This window comes from Aspergillus vadensis (assembly GCF_003184925.1).
Source record: "Aspergillus vadensis CBS 113365 unplaced genomic scaffold BO88scaffold_23, whole genome shotgun sequence".
Classification (NCBI taxonomy): Eukaryota; Fungi; Ascomycota; class Eurotiomycetes; order Eurotiales; family Aspergillaceae; genus Aspergillus; species Aspergillus vadensis.
The window spans coordinates 661,035-679,190 of NW_020292061.1; the positions used below are offsets into that span (position 1 = coordinate 661,035).

Consider the following 18,156-nt stretch of genomic DNA (forward strand, 5'->3'; position numbering starts at 1 on the left):
ATCTCCTTTGCAGAATATCGTAAAGGTCTAATATATGCGGTAAAAAGTCCCCTATCCTATCTCTCACATAATAGGAACATCCAGGCGTGGAGGAACCATGGGCGATAAAACAGCATAAACTGATGTTAAGAATCAATCATTAATATGACCGCGCGTCCTGAAGGTGCTCAAAGTCATAACTTACCTAAACTTTCCTGATAACCCCTGATCATCCGCACCCTCCAGTATTATAATTTTCCCTATATTCTAGCTTGATCAGGTTCTTATAAAATATTCTATTTACCTACTACCATAAGATAATTCCTTTTTAAGTCTAAGTATTAAACAGATAGAATAAGTCCTAATAACACTGGCACCACAACCACTGTTTGACAGAGTGTTAACCCAAATCTAATAAGAACTTATTGGATGATTAGAACAATTGTATCTATCATAGTAAGTCGCAGAAAATAAACCAAATCGTTGAAAAGGTCTTCAAAAGTAGAGCTCGAACGTGGATGCTGAACAAAACATGACTCTAATGGCTTATGGAGAGAGAGAGAGAGAATAGGTAGAAAAGAAAAGTAAAACATGTTTTACACGAGAACGTCCAGCGTTCAGTAATCAGTGTTATGTTCTTCACATTCATCATAAAATGATGTCAAAGAAGGATCGACCTGTTATTGAGCATCCTGGTCTTGTATAGCAACGCCACATACGCTCTGCTCACGTCAGTAACCTCAGCGAGAATTGAATTGAAGCCAGGAAAAATTGGAAGTACCTGTCGTCTAGACATAAATTCCTTGTACATCCCTAGCCAGATCTCTCGGAGATGGCAGTCATCTCGTTGACCAGTAGCAGGGTTGACCTCGCAAGGAGGCTGGGTCTGCTCGATCACATGTTGAGTAGCGGCAACCCATGGCTAGCGCCAGACTTAGCACAATCTCAAGGGGTCCGTAGGGTATCAAATCTTTGTTGTTAACGTACCTTGGGAACTGGCCAGTCAGAGAAATGGAGATATTTAGCTGTTCTTAGAACTTTGTCGGCATCCCACGGTTCATATGTATTTCCCAGATAAGCCTCATGGTTCTTGGCGCGGAATTCTCCCGTCAAAAGCATATAAGGGCGGTGCGGTATAACGAGAGTATTATCTTCGTATAACTTGTTCATAATCTCCATGTCGTATTCTTCAGAAGGGTTGTCCCATATCTCTTCCAAAACGCGATTGAATTCACCCGTGGATGGTTGGATGAGCATAAGCCCGGATGTGAATACTCGTTCTTCCGGATAAAACCAGTAGGCCAGTGGCATGGCGACTGGAGCTGGTGGGAGTAGGAACAGCTCGTCCATCGTCTGCGTGTGTGTTAGTTGCGATGAGAAATGCCATGACTGGGCTACGAACCTGCAGCAGGGTGGCGTCAGAATCTAAGTTGAGAACTCTGTCATAATCTGTTTGATTAAAAGCGAGGAGCTTCGTGTAGCTCGTTGACCATGGTGCTGCGCTCATAGTTAGTATTTAGTCTTGCAGCGTAAAAAATTGATTTACCTCCCCCTCCTCCCTTCATGATTACCTCGATTGGCCGAAGCTTCACGTTATAATTATCTCTTGCAAAACGAAGTAAGCGTGCTTCAATTGAACTATCGTTCTCAGACACGAGAAACTTGGAGGGATACATCAGCACGAGGTCGGCTTTTGTACCGAGACGGTGAAGGGCCTCGAAGATCATGACTGAATTGCAGAGATAAGACCTGTCTGTGGCATATTGAGTGTATGCGAAACGGGACCAGTCAATGCGCTCCCTAGACAGCCCGGTGTGATAAGAATCGGAGTTTCGTGCAGCGTCCGGATGTTTAGGAAGTCGTAACAATGTCACAAATCCCAAAAGAGTGGACACAACTAAGAAAAAGGCGCGGAAGACTTTCGGAGTTCTTGTGAACATTTTTCTATAGTAGCTGATGGTAAGACTTGGAGAGCAAGTTACCCAAGAATCTTACTTCGAGTTTTGTGCATTGTTTTTGAAGGCTAAAGAGAATAAAAGAGTGTTGCAAGGTGCAATTATCGAAATTAAACCCCATCTGCCTCGAAGCAGCCCCTCGGCTGGTAGACAGCGGCGGGTGGCTGCGAATGGGCGGCTAAGCGCTGCCCATGCATGATCTGAAGCACGCTATAACCCACCGCAGCTACTGATTGGAGAAAATGATGGCCCGTGCCCAGCACAGCGCTAACATGCATTGGGTGAAGCCAACTACAAAGGGTTCAGGGTCTTTGCTCATTCCCAGCCTTGTCATCAACTCCAAGCACATCTAGCTGAGAGTCAACACTTACACTGGCTGAGGTAGGAGCGATTCACAGCTTTACCATCAATCCACCATGTGAGCAAGCAATCGTATAGTGCTCCTATGACTTCGGCCTGACTCAGTAATAAGATTAAACTAAGCGCGAATGAATGCCGTACATCCGGCTCAGTAGTCCCTGCACCTTCACTACCTTAGTACTTAGTACTACCTAGATGCACACCCATTGTTCACTGGTCAGTGGGTTCTCATGCAACCCCACTGTAAGGACTCGTGCGGCTATGAATAACAACTGGCATATTAGGGGCGCTTAGATGGGCCTGTACTTAATCTAGTTGGCTGATAGTTATCCAACCTGAATCTCAATTCACATATTCGTCTTTTGACGACTCAAGTTGACCTTTTCTTCTGAAATGTGCGCAATCTCAGAATGCCATAAGTACTATTAGCAGTCATCCTAAGATTTGCGACATCAACACCTATTCACCTGTGTTTGGTACCTCAGCTCAGCCTGGAGGCGGCCTGAGTCAGTTTACACCAGAGTCTTCAATATTCATCGGTAGGCTACTTCGCTCTCCTGAGATGTCTGTCGAGTCAGGCCATTCAGAAACATGTCTTTTTTTCTAGCATGGCTCAGGATTTTCTAACAGATTTTCTTCCTTAGGGATGCGGCGACGACAGCAGCAGTGCTTTTTTGCCTTTTGGACCCTCTGCCTCGAATATGTTCTTTGCTCGGGTCCCCGGGTGATGCCCTGGTCAAATAAGAAGTTTGGTCCCGATGGCCCCTGGCAAGCGGTCACAGTGCAAATTGGGAGTAACTACACCGAAATCGTTGTTCCTTCCTCGGAAGTGGCTTTGTACCCGGGAGGTAGTTGGGAAAGTAAGATTCTATTATCTTCAATTTGCGACAACAAAACACTCTCGTCTGTGTGTTATGGGGATATAGCTGGCCTCTTTGACAGCGACATATCAGCCAGCCTCGATAATACATCGATAGAGATGCCTCCATATGGGACATGGGGTGATGTGGATTGGGGTTTCTCGGACGCAGCGCCTGTTTACGCAAAAGCAAGACGAGCAACAGACTATGTAACCATCAGCGGCTCACCCGTACCTGATGTTGATATGATCATAATATATTCGGGGTGGCAGACTTACCCTGGTGGGCAAGCTTACCCACTGGAGGTGGGGATCTTATCCCTTGGATGCCCAGCTATCAATCAAACATTTGGAAATGTGATCAAGATCAACACGACGTTTGTCACCAGCTATTTCTATGAGCAAGAGGGATCGCTAAACATCCCATCTTATTCTTACGGTATGCATATTGGCTCCGCAGCACTAGGAATTCCTGGATCGCTGCTTTTAGGGGGTTATGATCAGAATAGAGTGATGGGCGAGGTGTCCTCCCAGGCATTTTCAAGTGGAAGCTTCCCAATTGAGCTGCTCGATATGAATATCGGAGTAGCAGAGGGTGGATCTCCTTGGACTTACACGAACAAAACAGGGCTATTGGCACAGGGTAATTCCTCCCTGGACTCTGGTCTCAGCGTCATTGTGGACCCAGCAAACCCATATATATATCTGCCTCAGAGCTCATGCGATGCGATAGCCGCTGAGTTGCCTGTGACATACCACCCTGAATACGGCCTTTACTTTTGGAACACATCTGACTCACAGTACGATACCATTGCAACTTCGCCAGGTTACCTAGGTTTCCAATTCAGCAAGGATAACCTCAACAACGACTTCATCACGATTAAAGTTCCCTTCGCTCTTCTGAATCTCACACTAGAGGCCCCGCTTGTGAAGACACCAACGCAATATTTCCCGTGCATGGCTACCAATAGCACTCCTGTTCTAGGACGTGCTTTCCTTCAAGCAGCTTTTATAGGAGTCAATTGGCTTGGTGGAAAGTGGTTTCTAGCTCAAGCACCAGGACCGGGAGGCTCCTTCATTGTCGATACCGTGTCAATCGGTGACAATGATTCCACTATTTCGGCAACAACAAACAGCTGGGAAGCCACCTGGAAGAGCACCTGGAAGGCAATACCTGCAGGTTCTACCTCGAATGCAAATACGACGAACGCAAATACAACAAGTACATCAATGAGCGGTCCATCTACTGACGGGAAAGGTTTCTCAGTGGCTGTCAAAATCGGTATAATTGTCGGCAGTACTATTGGCGGGCTGTCGTTAATTGCTATTCTCTCTGGGATCTACATCCATCACCGTCGACAACAAAAGAAAGCATCCACTTCAGACGAAAGCCATATGACAGAACACACAGGTCACGGATCCTCGGCGCATCAGTTGATGCCTGTGGAGGCACCCGATAACATATGGAACCAAGTAAACGAGTTACAAAGCCAAGAAAGACATGAGATGGGCTCGGAAAGAGGGCCCTTCTATGAGCTGGGCCCGGAAAAGGGTGCTTTGGTTGAATTAGATCAAAGGTCCAGATCTCCGGAAGGCCCTTTTGAGCTACCAGCACAAACATCCGTCTCGTGGTCTTCTAATGTTATCTAAAAGCGCCTGATTTCCGTAATGTACATAGCTGACTGTGTTTTTGCCATACCTTGATAGATTCAAAGCAGGTTATATCGGTTTACACACCCTATCATCATCATACTGATTATACTTGTATGTAGAATAACTATACAATTTCTATAGACCTCTGATCACGATCCAGTCCAATCAAAATCCTTCAATTTTATACTTGACACTTAAGATGATGTATGTCCATATATACGACATGTAGCATATAGAACGGGTGGTACTTTATATAGTGTTGGATAAACCAAAAATGCGGTTATCTTGGTATACGTATATAGCAACACCGCTCCAGAGTACTATTTTATTCATTTTATCCCGACTGCTATCTATCTGCTCAGCCTCGCACACTGAGTAAGAATAGTGCGCATTAAATGCTCGATTTGGACCCTGACGAGTCGCGCCTGCCCAGAATAGAACACCTAAACCATGTTTGGACTAGTAGTGCTCAGGCCAAGAGGGACGGCACCATAGCACTAACCCAAGAATGGTTAGGTCAGGGAAACACTCATGTTTCGAGTAAGGCGTCACAAGACTGCGGGAACTCTGTCCCTTCCACATCTTGGGTCCTTCGCTCCATTCCGCCATCTGGGGCCATTTCATTATCTCTCTTTCGCCGACGCGGCTGGGCCCGGACTGTGTCCTCCCTTGCCATTCCACATCGAAGGCCGTGTTGTCGATCGGTTCTGATCGTCGCTGCTTTCCCTTTCTTTCTTTTTTTTGCCCTTTTCTCTCTGTTGCTTTTCGTCCATTATCCATAGCCTCATTCCTGATTTAGCATTCCCTTCAACATTACCAACAACCGTTTTCCCCCACACTCGTCCTCCCGAATCAGACAAAACAACACTTGTCCGCCTCCCAATATGAACAATTATCACGACACCGAAAGCCTCGAATACTCCTCCGACACCTCTGATGATGGCCGCTTCTCTCCCCACCCTACGGGTCGCATTAAGCGCTACACAAGACCCTTGATCGATTACGTGCGCAACGAATGGCAAACTAACGCCAAATACTCCCATCTCGCCAACCCCGACCAGCCCTCTGAACCCTCCCGATTCGTCCAACTCTTCCTGTCTATTGTCACTGCGCCGCGCTTTCGTCGCTATGTCGTGGTGTACTTGATCCTGGTCATAACGTGTCTGCTGGGATGGCTGTATATCCTCTCTCCGCGGCTAGCGGAGCATGCGTCGTTGTTGCGGGCGCTAGATCCAGAGGTGAAGGAGGAAGTGGGTGGATGGTTTGGAACGAACGCTTTTCCCGGGTTTGATGATGTTGTGCAGGTGAAAAAGTTGGATAAGGAGCTTTTGCCTGAGGGGGAGGAACGGCTGATTGTTGTGGGTGATGTGCAGGGATGCATGGCAGAGTGTATGCCCCCTTTTCATTCCCCTTGATGCAGTTCATGGTATTTGAATTCATGCATAGATCACTGACATACAAACTTGTCGATAGTGGACCGCCTCCTCGAAGAACTCCTGTTCGATCCGACCAACGATCACCTCATCTTTACAGGAAACATGATTAGCCAGGGCCCCAACAGCACTGACGTTGTCGATTTCGCCCGAAAGTATTCCGCGTCATGTGTGCGCGGAAACAACGAAGACCGCGTCCTTGTTATGCGCCACAATATGATTGAAGCTCAGACGTTAACTGATACCTCTTCCGATCAATACCTCGATGGTCAGTCTACAGAGCAGGCCAAGAATGAACGTGATCTCGCGCGTGTCCTGTCAGACGAACAAGCAGACTGGCTAGACGCCTGCCCAGTTATTCTTAACGTGGGACAGATTCCTACCATGGGACAGGTTGCGGTCGTGCATGGGGGACTGATTCCGGGTGTGGATCTCAATCATCAGGATCCGTATAGCGTGATGAACATGTTGACCATCGATTTGGACACCCATATGCCTAGCCCAGAGCGGGATGGTATGATGTGGACTAAGGTTAGTTCCCCTTATAGTTTTTCCGTACTATGTTGCCTTTGAGGCAATGATACTAATAACAGTATAGTTCTTCAACAAGCACCAATCCGTCGGCTATGCAAGCTCTAAAAGCTCGAACAAAGACGACAACGAAGATGCAGGTGCCGTCAAAGCCACCACCGTCATCTACGGCCACGACTCCGAAACAGCCCTCAACATCAACACCTATACAAAAGGTATTGACACCGGCTGTATCGCCGGCGGAAAACTCACCGCTTTCGTGATTAGCTCTTCTGGAGAGCAGAATATCATCCAGGTCAGGTGTAACAACTACCTACCCTGATTGAGCGACATTTGTTGTGTTCCGTCTTGTCATGTATAGAATTTCGTCGCTGCATACTACTTTGCATAGTTTGCATCTTTCTCTCTTTATCTCTCTGCTGGCTTGAAGGGACTAGGATTGATTGATTGATTGGATTGGATTGGATTGGATCCGGTAGGGGTGGTGTATTTATTCATGGTTCATCTTCTGTTCGCTTATTTCTGCATGTGGAGCATCGGGGTTGGAGTTACGGCTTGTTTATTGCATGGGCCGGTTGCCGAGAATATGATGGTGCGCTTGTCTATATAGGTAAATCTGTCTCTACGCGAGGTATAGTATACTACTTCCTTATATTCAATTCAATTAAAATTGTATCCTTATACCTGCTCGAGCCGGTCTTTTTGTTGACCTGGCCCGGCCCCGCATTCCGCCGCCCTTCGATTGCACAATGTGGGTTTGTTCTGATATGATGGATAGAGCAAAGTAGTGGCATCTGTTGTCTCGTCTGCTCCGAATAGCAAGCGATAATCCTCTTGGACTAAAGCGGTGCTCGGAACCAATTCATCATAGAAAAGGCGAGGCACCAAACTGATGCTGGAGGGGCTTGCTTTACCTACTAGTGTACATGATACTGCTACGTACAGTAAGGGTGAATGAGAACCTGTGGGGCGGGAAGCAGTTCGGGGAAATGAGCTACTTATCTACTTACTACGTACGTAGTTTTCCTACCACTTAGCTATAAACTGTCTAGGTTGACTCCTGGCTCCGTGCTAACCCTAGCCCAGCTGAACTTCCCATTGACCTTCCTGCGTCAGCCTTTGAACTTAGTCTCCCTCTCGAAACTTCCAAGGATTGAAACCGGCTTATGAGATTGCGAAATTGCGACCCGATATGTCTCCCCCAGTCATTTCACACCTCTTGAGGCCGTCGGACTCCACATGAGTGAACCTAAAGCAGGCGAGTGGGACCCAAAAGAGGCTGTCCTCTCATGACTCCAAGATACTGTCCTGGAAGGCTCAAGCCGGCTCGGTCTGGGCCGAAGGTCCCACTCCTCTAGTTCTCACCATCCAGGGGAGCCTTTTGAGTTCGCCGAAGTTTACATCCATTCATCATCCCAGCTGGGCAGGATTAGTGAAAGGTATCGCTGCTGCACCTGCCTCATGGTTGGTTCCTTCACCACCATGGCCCTCTTTTATGTTATTAGCTCGCGGACGATTCCTGGTTCCCCTTCACCCACCCCCTCTAAAGATTCCAAATTCTTTTCTCTTCCTTTTCTTTCAGTATCTATCGATCCTGTCTGAGGCTCCTCCTCTCCCCCTCTAACCCGTTCTTATCTTCATTTCTTGGTAGATTGCCTTCTTCAAACGCAATGGCTGCTCAAAAGGCCGTTTTCACCGTCTCGGCTCAGGCCACTCAGCTAGGCAATCGCATTTCGGTGCATATGCTCGACTATCTCAGCACTGAGCACGACCTACCGGACGGCTTTCGTGAACTATCACAGACTTTCCTGGATACCTGTCGCGCTTTATGGGCCATTGATGCTGGTCTCACCGAATCCACTGCTGCCGGTCGCGCTCTCCCCGATGTGATCGTGGAGGAGGTGGCGAAGAAATTCATGGCCGCTTATCGCGATTTCCAGAGTCTGGACAAGGTCGTGACCAAACTCATTCAGTATGAACATCGTGGCGCCCTGGGCAGGCTTCAACGCGGATGGAATCGCCCAAGCCTCGAATTGCACCGCATTCGCGAGTCATTGAAAAAGACTACCGAAACACTTCAAATCAGCGTCCTCGCCTTTCACTGGTCTCTTGGCGAACAGCCATTCATGGAGGAATCAGTGGGCATTGGCTACGCCGGGCTGGCTGCCGCACTGGACCGTATGGCCAAAGGTCGGTCGGTAATGGGCATCAACAAGGCTAAATCTCTAGAAAGGGTATCAAAGGAGGTGGCCACTTCGTTGTCATCCGCGTCAGTCCCCACTGTGCCCCCCAAAGAGTCCCCAGTACAACTCTCGGTTGCGATAGAAAACCCCCAGTCCAATGCCGATGACATACTCTCCTCCGTGCTTTCGCTTGACTCCCTCCTCATTGCAAATGACAATGGCCAGGACCATCTTTCATTGCCCCCAGTTAATTCCCGTCCTCAGCCTCTGCGACTGAATGGGAATCCTGTGCGGACGAGCTCGCGCGAGCCACAAGCGGAGATTATCACGCCTCTCGACGATAATATATCTGGGGATACCCTCACATATCACCGGCTATACGAGCCATCAGCTGGCCCGCTCCATCGCACCCCTAGCCGAAACAGTGGAGCTAGTGCGACGCGACTGCGCGGTGCGTTAGCCTCCGCCGTCCGGGGACGGAACCACAAGTTGCTAGAGCAGTTATTGGACAGTGGAGTGTCGCCCAATCTTGGGGAGCATATTCATCCGCTCAACGAGGCCGTGCACCAGCACGATTTTCAGGGCATGCGCCTGCTTCTGCAGTTTGGTGCAAACCCAAACGAACCCGACCGGCAGGGAAAGACGCCCTTGCTTGTCGCAGTAGATGAGTCGTTTGTCGACGGGGCGAACTTGCTACTGAAGTATCGCGCTGATCCCAACTATGCATCGGAGCCGGGACAGGACTCTCCATTGAGTCGTGCACTGGCGAAGGGAAAGCTCAATATGGTGCAGCAGCTGCTTGCGCATGGGGGGAATGCAAATGCTGAAACGCCAAGCGGTAGCACAGTGCTAGTCGAGCTTATCAAACAACAGGCGCCACCGAAGCTAATCACTCTCTTACTAGACGCCGGCAGCGACCCAAACAAGAAGGGCTGCCAAGGGAGAACGGCACTCAACGAGGCGGTGCAGACCGGGCAGATTGCCGTTGTAACGACACTGCTCGAACACGGCGCCAATCCGAATCTCCCTGGACCGGAGCATGTCCTATGGCTAGCTATCTCCCGGCCAGCATGTTTGCGTCTTCTGTTAGATAGCGGGGCCGACATCAGAAAGACCCCAGGTCTCATGGAACAGGCGACCAGCATGAACAATATCGAAGCCGTTCGCACCCTGCTGGAGGTTGGACTCGATCCAAATGCCAAAAAGGACGGTACCTACACGCCCCTCTGCTCTGCCATTCGCGACAATAGGGCCGACATCTTGAAACTGCTGCTGGAGCACGGTGCGGACCCAAACGTCATGGCATCCGAATATCCCGCTTGGAAATGTGTCACCCACAACCGACTCCATTTCCTACCTGTCTTGATTGCGGCTGGTGCTGATCTTTTTCAACCACCTGGAATCGTAGAGCTGGCCGTGCAAGTCAACAACACTGCGGCCCTGGAGTGGCTGGTTGAGCAGGGAGGTGCGAATGTGAATGACGGCAACGCACAAGGTCATACTGCACTGACAACGGCCATCCGTGAAAACAGGTCGGAAATGCTAAGCTACCTGCTCGCACATGGCGCCAACCCCGCTCAACGTGGGCAGGATTGGCCTGTATGCATGGCCGTGCGGTCTCCGGCTCTACTTCAAAAACTGCTCCCACTGGTCCCTGATCTCTCTGCTCACAAGGGCGTCATGGAGATGGCCGTGCTTGCCAACCAGCTTGAGAGCATCAAATTGCTGCTCGCTGCTGGTACCAATGTCGAGTATAAAAACGGTGGCGTCTTCTCCCCACTCACTACGGCCTTGCGAGAGAGACATGACGATATTGTGAGATTCCTGCTGGAGGAAGGAAATGCCGATCCAAACGCCCCCGGCGAGCATCTTCCTCTCGTGAAAGCGATCCGCCGGACTCTCAATGGTGACTATTCCATGATTGAGCTTCTGCTTGAGAAGGGTGCCGACCCCAATAAAACTTACCGGCACTGGAATGCTATCATGCAGGCGATCGAGTATCGGGATCTGCCATTGTTGCATCTGCTAGTTAAGAAGGGAGGCGGAGCTGATCTCACGCAGCATGATGAGACAGGACAGACTGTTTTGGAAATGGTGGATTCAGGGTGGCCCGAGGCCATGCAGTTCCTTCTTGACAATGCGCGCCCCTAATTTGTAGTCTTTTATGACGCGTGAGAGTTTCAGAATCCTGATATAGGCCAAACTCATATCATAATACGTAATAATGCTAATAATTTGACATGACGATACATTCCAATCAATAAGCTCACTTGTTCCTGGTCTAGGTCGGGATCAGCAATAGTTCCGCCAAATGAAAAAATGTAAAAATAAAGAAAGAAAATAGAAATAAAAAAATAAGAAAATAAGAAAAATTAAAAACTCAAAAATTAAATAGATAAATATGAAAATAAAGGAAACCGGTAGCCGCAAGAAGACACGCTAAGTCAAGGTTACAGAAAGATAAGGAAGCAATGAAAGCAGTAGCAAAGAGACACAAAAGTACACATTTTAGGGAGACACTTCAACTTAATTCAATTCATATTCGTATACCAGATATTATATGCTTAGAAACCCGGAACTTTTTTTCACAGGTGCAATACTAGTTACTCTCCCACATCGTATTGACCAGAGAAAGTGGGGCCAGGCTAATCCTTTGTATATTAGTATACTTGAACATATATATCATTGTAGATATACTATACGCTTTTGGCAGACCCCTGTGCTACGTGAAAGTCCTCTAAATAAGACCTTGAATAAGCGCATAGTAGTAACTTAGTTTTGCATTTTACTGTGGTTTCTACTATTCAATATAGCCATTCTAGAACTTCCTGCAAATGGTTCTCTTAGTAGCAAATGCGAGCCGGCTAATCTATTATCCCGATTCAGTCTTACATTCCGCCGCCTGCTTTGCCTCATAGTCTGCGGCTTCGTTCCCTTGATTCCCACGTGAGCAGGGATCCAGTGTATTGTGAGGTCTGTACCTTGCATGGCTCAGAATCTGTCAGTCTAATTATTATAATACTGTCAGAGCACAGAATCGCATGCAAGTTTAGTGAGACATCATAGATCCATTCGATTTGTAGATACGGTAAAAAGGTGATGAGAAGGGAGGGATTAGTATACTAATATATCAAATATGTTATGATTTCTGAATCATTCTATCGGCTGTTGCGGAAATATATCAAGGTACTGTGTTGTTGCAGATTGTTCTGGACATGTGGGTTATGATTCATCTATCTGCTCTTTATGAACGTGTATATCCTCAATTGTGGTCTGAAATAAAGTGTATCGCTGGTATATAGGTATCTATCTATCTTACATCTTGGCCTTCTCGCTCTGGGCAGCCAAGTCTGGCATCAGCATGTCTCTCATATCAGATGCCGCCTCGTTCAAATAGTAACTCATGCGCTCTGCGCCAAGGCGCTTGCACACAATGTTGAAGTTCAGGCTAAACCACTGGTCAGCAACGATCAATAATTATGGGTAGGGGAGCTTACCTGTTCTCGTTAATCATATAAGCGATGCCGAATCCGTCGTCAATCACTTGACTCCATCCGTAGCCGTTAAAGAACTCCGAGCTCAGCTGGCTGGTTGATAGGTACCACGAGCTACTGTACGCAAATGCGGGGTCTTCATAGAGAGCAGGCAGCTTCTCACCCTCACGCAGCAGCTTCTTCAGACCGAACAGGTGGCGGTCCACACCACGGCCATCGCTGGCTTCCGCCGTGTACTTCGAGTGAGCGGCCAGCGCCGAGCGGAGTAGACGGACAGCCTCCTCGCGGGGGACGGCAGGGTCGCTGATGGCCTTGCAGAAAGCAACGCTCTCATCCGAAACCGTGCGGATGGTCTCTGTGCGGCCCTCCTGGAACTTGCGGGTCGAGGCAGATTCGTAAGTCGGGCGGTTCTTGCCGTACATCTTGAAATAAGCGAGCTGGATGATCATCTGCACGTACGCATCCGGACTGCACTTGAACTTCTTAATAAGACCCTTGCCGTAGCCCTGGTAGGCCTGGACCCGGAGCTCATGCGACGAGATCTGCTGGCGGTGCTCCTTGTTGGCAGCATCAATGGCCTCCAGTACCGGGCCGTCCAGGTGGAAGGTGATGGGACGAGGGTCGGGCAGGTCGGACCGCACCGGCTGCTCGGAGAGGTCGATCTTGTGGTTGAAGATGAGGTTGTTCAAGTGGTCGTTCAGGCGGTGGGTGGGGCTGCCGTCCATCATGCTGTGCTCGCCCATGAACCCAGCGGTGCCATTGTCATTGATGATGAACTGCAGCGGCTTGTCGAACCAGCGGTTGGTACCATCACCGTGCCAGTATTGATGAGCACGCTCCTCTAGCGTGACGGGAGTGGCATTGTCCAGACAGACAAGGAACCCGCTCGACTCGATGTCACGCAATGCCTGCTCATTGGCCGGGTGCGCAGCCAGCAGCTTCTTCCGTGCGTCGGCCCACAGGTCACGGTTAGCGACGGTCAAGACGCCGACCGCCGGAGCGGGCTGGGCAACCTCGTAGATGCGCTCAAACTGGCGCCGCAGCTCAGAGTTGTTCAGGCGCTTGCCGTTGACGGTCAAAGGCACCTTGAAAAATTGGTTCTTGCGCACGACCACAATGTGCTCGTTGTCCTGAGCCGGGAATTTCTGGGGGTAATCGACACTGTCACCAGGGATACGGCAGCAGTTGAACATGTACTGGTAGGTGCTCATAGCCATGGGCTGACCGCGCATGTATTCAGGCTCCAAGGAGCCATCGTCGACCTGGCGCTTGAATTCCAGAGCGGCAGTAGCAACCGAGGCGGCGCGCTTGGCGGGGTCCCGCCGGGCGCGATCGTCGCGGTAGGAGTAGAAGTACGAAACATAGGGGATGACAGGGTCCCGGTAGCCCAGGTATGCGGCGTGATTCCACCATTCAAGAAGCCAGTTCTTGACCTTGGGGTCGGCGGCGCGGGCGAGCAACCTTTCCTGCAGGGGCTCACCCTCACCACCCGGGCGAACGAAGGCGTCAACGGCCTTCTTGGTGCGCTCATATTCGGCCTCGGAGACCAGCGCGTGGACGGACTTGAGGTAGCGACGGCCCGTTTCTTCCAGAGAGGGTACCGGCAGGCGGGGGAGGGAGTCTTCGAATCTGAGCATATTGCCTTTGGAGAGATCTTCTTTGTAGCCTATCCATCCACAACGTGTCAATAGCGGATCTCGAATCGGATTCGCATGTGATTGCTTACCCTCAGGGACCGAAGATGCTTTGCGACGGGGTGCCATTATGGGTGTCTAAGCGGTAGAAATCACAATTAGCCGATATTATTCTGGTGGTATGGGAATAGACTTACGACGGCAGATCTGGCGAGGAGCGAGTTGGCGGGGGAGAGACGAGTCCGGGGGAGAGTGGAGAGACGGGTTCTGCTCGAAGCCGCGAACATGCCTCGCGGTTGTGAAGGGATGGGGGGAAGATGAGAAAGAGAAGAAGAGTTAAAGATGGCTGAGGAGAGGGAATAAAGCAGAGGAGAGGAGCGTGAGCTAAAAAAGTAGCAGGGAGAAAGGCCACATGAGATAAGAGAGCGAGTTGAAGATCAAGAGGAGGAAAGATACCTCGGCTGGATGGAAGCCAGGATCAGCCGACTGCTGGATGGTCACGTATTGTCATGGTTGAGGTGGATCTTTCCCGTTGGCTCCGCTGACTGGTGGGGATGCCGCGTATGTGACGGTAATATAGGTAATGTGGTCAACCGGATCGCCGAGGAACTTACTTTGGGCCGGTGGGGACGGAGTTGACCCAATTTCGAGCCATCACGATAATGCCTCTTAAGTCTTCAGAGTTGATGCTTTCGGTCTGGCACCGACCCCATGGGGTGCCGAACGGTTTCGATAATTCAATTAGAGCTGTACAGCTGCAAGCATTATTTGCTGCTACAACAGCATTCTCTAAGCTATATTGTCTCTCCCTTTAGCCCCGGATCCCGCAACAGCTCCGTTGCCGTCTTTCTATCTTCGGATCGCCACTGAATTACCCCTCCCATGAGATGTAAGAAGGCCTTTTTGTTGTTCTTTTCGAGGAATTTTTCCGACGATTCAAATTCTCCGGTATGCGAGATGGTGATGTCTTGCTTTCACTATCCTACAGGGTTTGTTCAGTCTGATGCCGATCGTTTTCGAGATACTAGGATAACATACCTTTCAGTAAAGAACTCGTTGCATTCGCTTTCCCCGTTACAATAGATCCAACGGCGGATGACCCCGAAGACCAATGACCCCAGCCAGATCCGCATGAGTCGAGTACCAAAGCATGGAGTGTTGTTCGTACCCAGCCGTATCCGGGATGGGATAGATTGGCTTGACTTATGTGCTGATGTATTTTGACTCTCTGGGTATGAGATTCATCGCAGGAATAGACCTGAGAGTCACATAGTGATGAAATCAGCATATCACTCAGCTACAGTCCGCAGGTTGGTTGTATGAAGCAGGAAGAACAGACTGGAGATGAGATCCTGGGCTAGCCAAGCAATAGATGAGGATCCAAATTCTATTCTCCCGATGACCTGACACTTAAGTGAGCGGAGATGTCAATGATGCTAATAGGGTAGTAGTGGCCATTCCTGTAGGAGTTGAAGTGCTCTTCCTCAAGGATTGTGGATGCCGGATTAGCTGTGAACCTGGTAGTTGGAAAGCATCGATGTGTTTGAGAGAGCTCTGCGAGAATAGAGTAGACAGATGCTCGGACCCACTTGAGCAGGGAAGCCATGAATGCACATGCAACATCGGCGGCAAGTGGTAGTCTAACAGCTACCTCAGGTTATTCGCCGTCACCCAAAGGGTGAATGGATGGATGTTTTGTTTTACAGTATCAGGATTACTAGCGGTAAGAGACACATTCAATCAGGGCGGTACAGGCTAGTAAGCTTATGAATTGCCCCGGACTCGCCGCCAGCCAGCCTCGGTCCGTTCGAGGAACAGCGGCAACAACCTACCGGGCAGTTTCGAAACCCAAGTTCTGTGAATGTTCCATGGCAGAGATCTAGTCGGAAGCTTAAGATTGTGTCAAAGGTTTATCTTCGGAGACACGTTATTATTTGACACCGCAGCTCAGCCGGGGCAATCGATGGTCCAGCCGCAAGGAGAGCGAAATGCGGGGGAGTTGCTGGACGTAGATAGGAGGTGAATCCCTCGGTCGGGGACACTCGGTCACCAGAACAGACCAGGCCGGACTACTGACCCTTCCTTCCATCGGCATCTCCACTTGAGACAACGGTCCCATGACTAGCAGGATTGTTTTCCGCCGTTGCGTCACTGGCACACATAAGTCCGGTGGATAACGCATAGTAGCCTATTTGTTTTGAAGGTGAATGCACCATGTGGTCTTGAAACACGAAAGTGTGGTCTTTTCTTTTTCCTAGGAAGTTATTGTTATGATATTATGTATGTAGTAGTTGTTGGTGATGCATGAAGTACTTTCACCGCTCTGCATACCGCATCCTAAATAGGATGCTCTACATGATGCCCGCCCGCTTGCACGGACCCAGGCCTCTGGTTATTGTTAAACATACTATCTTCTTTCATTGATCTTGAGATGGGGAATCAATCAGACTGTATACTCGCTCCACTGGCAATAAACATCAAACAATTACATTTGCCCGATATCCCACTGGAAATCGAAATGACTCGGTCCAGTCTCAGCACGGTGCTGTCAAGCACGTGACACGAGCGAGGTAATGCCGGCATCCACCGCTTTGGGGAAGAAACCAGTGCTCATTGCGGGAATACTAATCATACTGATAATTATCCCGGCCACTAGTGAGAGTTCTTGATTCAAAATGTCTATGTCCAAGACCGTCATCCGGTCGGGCCGTATAACCCAGCAATCGCTATTTCGATGCAGCATCTCCCGTCAAAGGGTGCAGCGATCACAAGAACGCCATTTCAGCCAATCTCGCGCTGTCGCCGCCCCAGTGACCGGAGCAAGTGAAGCTGAAGTGCAAGCAGCACTGAAATACTGCTCGAATCTTCTTCTGTAAAGTCTTTTCAATTACCCATCGTAACTCGCGACCCATCTAATACAGTCCATGTTCATGCCAGACAATATGACCGCCCCTCCTATACCCTCAGTACCTTCATTCCCCGAACGGCGCAAACTTTTTACATCGCTCTTCGAGCTCTTAATGTCTCTCTTTCCCTAATCCCTGATACCACCTCATCCCACACGATCGGGCTTATGCGCCTTCAATTCTGGCGCGATGCAATGGCCAAAACACTATCCGGGTCCCCCCCAAAAGAACCTATTGCCATTCTCCTCGCCTCGGCCATCTCAGACCTCACAGAACGAACGCAAGGTCGGGCGCGAATCAGCAAAGGCTGGCTGAATAGAATGATCAATGCCCGCGAGCAGACTCTTACCAACGACCCGTACCCTGATATCGCTGCCCTCGAATGCTATGCGGAAAGCACCTATTCGACCTTGCTCTACTTGACACTCTCAGCACTGCCCATGACATCCGTAACGGCGGACCATGTGGCATCGCATATTGGAAAGGCAGCCGGTATCACAGCTGTACTCCGTGGTTTGCCACTGGTGGCATTCCCGGGCGCATCGACTCAGCGTCCTGACCAGGCTGGTACGACAATGGCCGGAGGAGCAAAGCAGGGAGCCGTAATGCTGCCATTGGATGTAATGGCGCAGGCTGGGGTAAAAGAAGAAGAGGTGTTCCGCCTGGGCAGTGAGGCGCCAGGATTACGGGATGCTGTTTTCACGGTTGCCACTCGGGCCAGCGATCACCTGATTACCGTGCAGCAGATGTTGAGCAATATTCGTGCTGGGCAGGATGCAGGGCATGAGTTTGAGCACGGTCATGAAGAGGATCATCAGTATGATTTCCAATCCCAGAATGAGACCCCACTACAGGAGGTCAATCGTGCATTTGGTGTGTTTATGCCGGCCGTTGGAACGCGGCTGTGGCTGGATAGACTAGAGAGTCATGATTTCGACATCTTCCAGCCTGAACTTCTCCGGTCAGATTGGAAGCTCCCTTGGAAGGCTTATATGGCTTTTACGCGAAAGACCTTCTAATGATCCGTAATTTCGGATGTTTGAATGTTTGACTTGTGTATGATATGATAGATGTATAATAGTATGTGCACCAGGCTAGGATCTGGTCCGCGTTATATAGTATGGCAAGGATCTTGCCATGCTTCACCGTAACACAGAATTTATTCCACG

The 18,156-nt window shown here is 49.6% G+C and overlaps 6 protein-coding genes across 6 annotated transcripts; 4 read left to right on the forward strand and 2 right to left on the reverse strand.

The window, feature by feature from the left end:
* Positions 1-659: 659 nt before the first annotated feature.
* On the reverse strand, positions 660-2,018 carry BO88DRAFT_446004 (nucleotide-diphospho-sugar transferase; the record flags this gene model as incomplete). Its single annotated transcript, XM_025710256.1, has 5 exons — positions 1,526-2,018; positions 1,382-1,476; positions 967-1,332; positions 761-901; positions 660-701 (listed from the first exon to the last, which is right to left on the reverse strand). The coding sequence occupies exons 1-5, from the start codon at positions 1,917-1,919 to the stop codon at positions 660-662; spliced, it is 1,038 nt and encodes a 345-aa protein (XP_025559827.1). The 5' UTR covers positions 1,920-2,018.
* Positions 2,019-2,940: 922 nt separating this feature from the next.
* BO88DRAFT_470495 (aspartic protease) lies at positions 2,941-4,803 on the forward strand (the record flags this gene model as incomplete). The annotated part of the gene is made up of 1 exon (XM_025711672.1): positions 2,941-4,803. One exon carries the CDS (start codon positions 2,941-2,943, stop codon positions 4,801-4,803), a length of 1,863 nt encoding a protein of 620 aa, XP_025559828.1.
* Positions 4,804-5,399: 596 nt separating this feature from the next.
* On the forward strand, positions 5,400-7,415 carry BO88DRAFT_407308 (putative serine/threonine-protein phosphatase). The gene is made up of 3 exons (XM_025707393.1): positions 5,400-6,195; positions 6,280-6,770; positions 6,838-7,415. Exons 1-3 carry the CDS (start codon positions 5,691-5,693, stop codon positions 7,090-7,092), a joined length of 1,251 nt encoding a protein of 416 aa, XP_025559829.1. The 5' UTR covers positions 5,400-5,690; the 3' UTR covers positions 7,093-7,415.
* Positions 7,416-10,653: 3,238 nt separating this feature from the next.
* BO88DRAFT_407309 (uncharacterized protein) lies at positions 10,654-11,137 on the forward strand. The gene has a single exon (XM_025707394.1). The coding sequence runs from the start codon at positions 10,871-10,873 to the stop codon at positions 11,102-11,104; it is 234 nt and encodes a 77-aa protein (XP_025559830.1). The 5' UTR covers positions 10,654-10,870; the 3' UTR covers positions 11,105-11,137.
* Positions 11,138-12,124: 987 nt separating this feature from the next.
* BO88DRAFT_407310 (carnitine O-acetyltransferase CAT2) lies at positions 12,125-14,498 on the reverse strand. Its single transcript, XM_025707395.1, has 3 exons — positions 14,279-14,498; positions 14,174-14,219; positions 12,125-14,113 (listed from the first exon to the last, which is right to left on the reverse strand). Exons 1-3 carry the CDS (start codon positions 14,366-14,368, stop codon positions 12,447-12,449), a joined length of 1,803 nt encoding a protein of 600 aa, XP_025559831.1. The 5' UTR covers positions 14,369-14,498; the 3' UTR covers positions 12,125-12,446.
* A 1,969-nt stretch (positions 14,499-16,467) lies between these two features.
* Positions 16,468-18,083, forward strand: BO88DRAFT_130541 (uncharacterized protein). Its single transcript, XM_025701390.1, has 3 exons — positions 16,468-16,651; positions 16,738-16,953; positions 17,019-18,083. The coding sequence occupies exons 2-3, from the start codon at positions 16,757-16,759 to the stop codon at positions 18,004-18,006; spliced, it is 1,185 nt and encodes a 394-aa protein (XP_025559832.1). The 5' UTR covers positions 16,468-16,651; positions 16,738-16,756; the 3' UTR covers positions 18,007-18,083.
* The last annotated feature ends 73 nt before the right edge of the window (positions 18,084-18,156 follow it).

Bases quoted from the DNA above. Each gene is read 5' to 3' on its own strand.
- BO88DRAFT_407308 (XM_025707393.1), top strand. From the start codon at position 5,691: ATGAACAATTATCACGACACCGAAAGCCTCGAATACTCCTCCGACACC. The intron at 6,196-6,279 runs GTATGCCCCCTT...ACTTGTCGATAG, and splicing joins GCAGGGATGCATGGCAGAGT to TGGACCGCCTCCTCGAAGAA. The intron at 6,771-6,837 runs GTTAGTTCCCCT...ATAACAGTATAG, and splicing joins ATGGTATGATGTGGACTAAG to TTCTTCAACAAGCACCAATC.
- BO88DRAFT_130541 (XM_025701390.1), top strand. From the start codon at position 16,757: ATGTCTATGTCCAAGACCGTCATCCGGTCGGGCCGTATAACCCAGCAA. The intron at 16,954-17,018 runs GTAAAGTCTTTT...TGTTCATGCCAG, and splicing joins TACTGCTCGAATCTTCTTCT to ACAATATGACCGCCCCTCCT.
- BO88DRAFT_407310 (XM_025707395.1), bottom strand. From the start codon at position 14,368: ATGTTCGCGGCTTCGAGCAGAACCCGTCTCTCCACTCTCCCCCGGACT. The intron at 14,220-14,278 runs GTAAGTCTATTC...TCTACCGCTTAG, and splicing joins TCCTCGCCAGATCTGCCGTC to ACACCCATAATGGCACCCCG. The intron at 14,114-14,173 runs GTAAGCAATCAC...GTGGATGGATAG, and splicing joins AGCATCTTCGGTCCCTGAGG to GCTACAAAGAAGATCTCTCC.
- BO88DRAFT_407309 (XM_025707394.1), top strand. From the start codon at position 10,871: ATGATTGAGCTTCTGCTTGAGAAGGGTGCCGACCCCAATAAAACTTAC.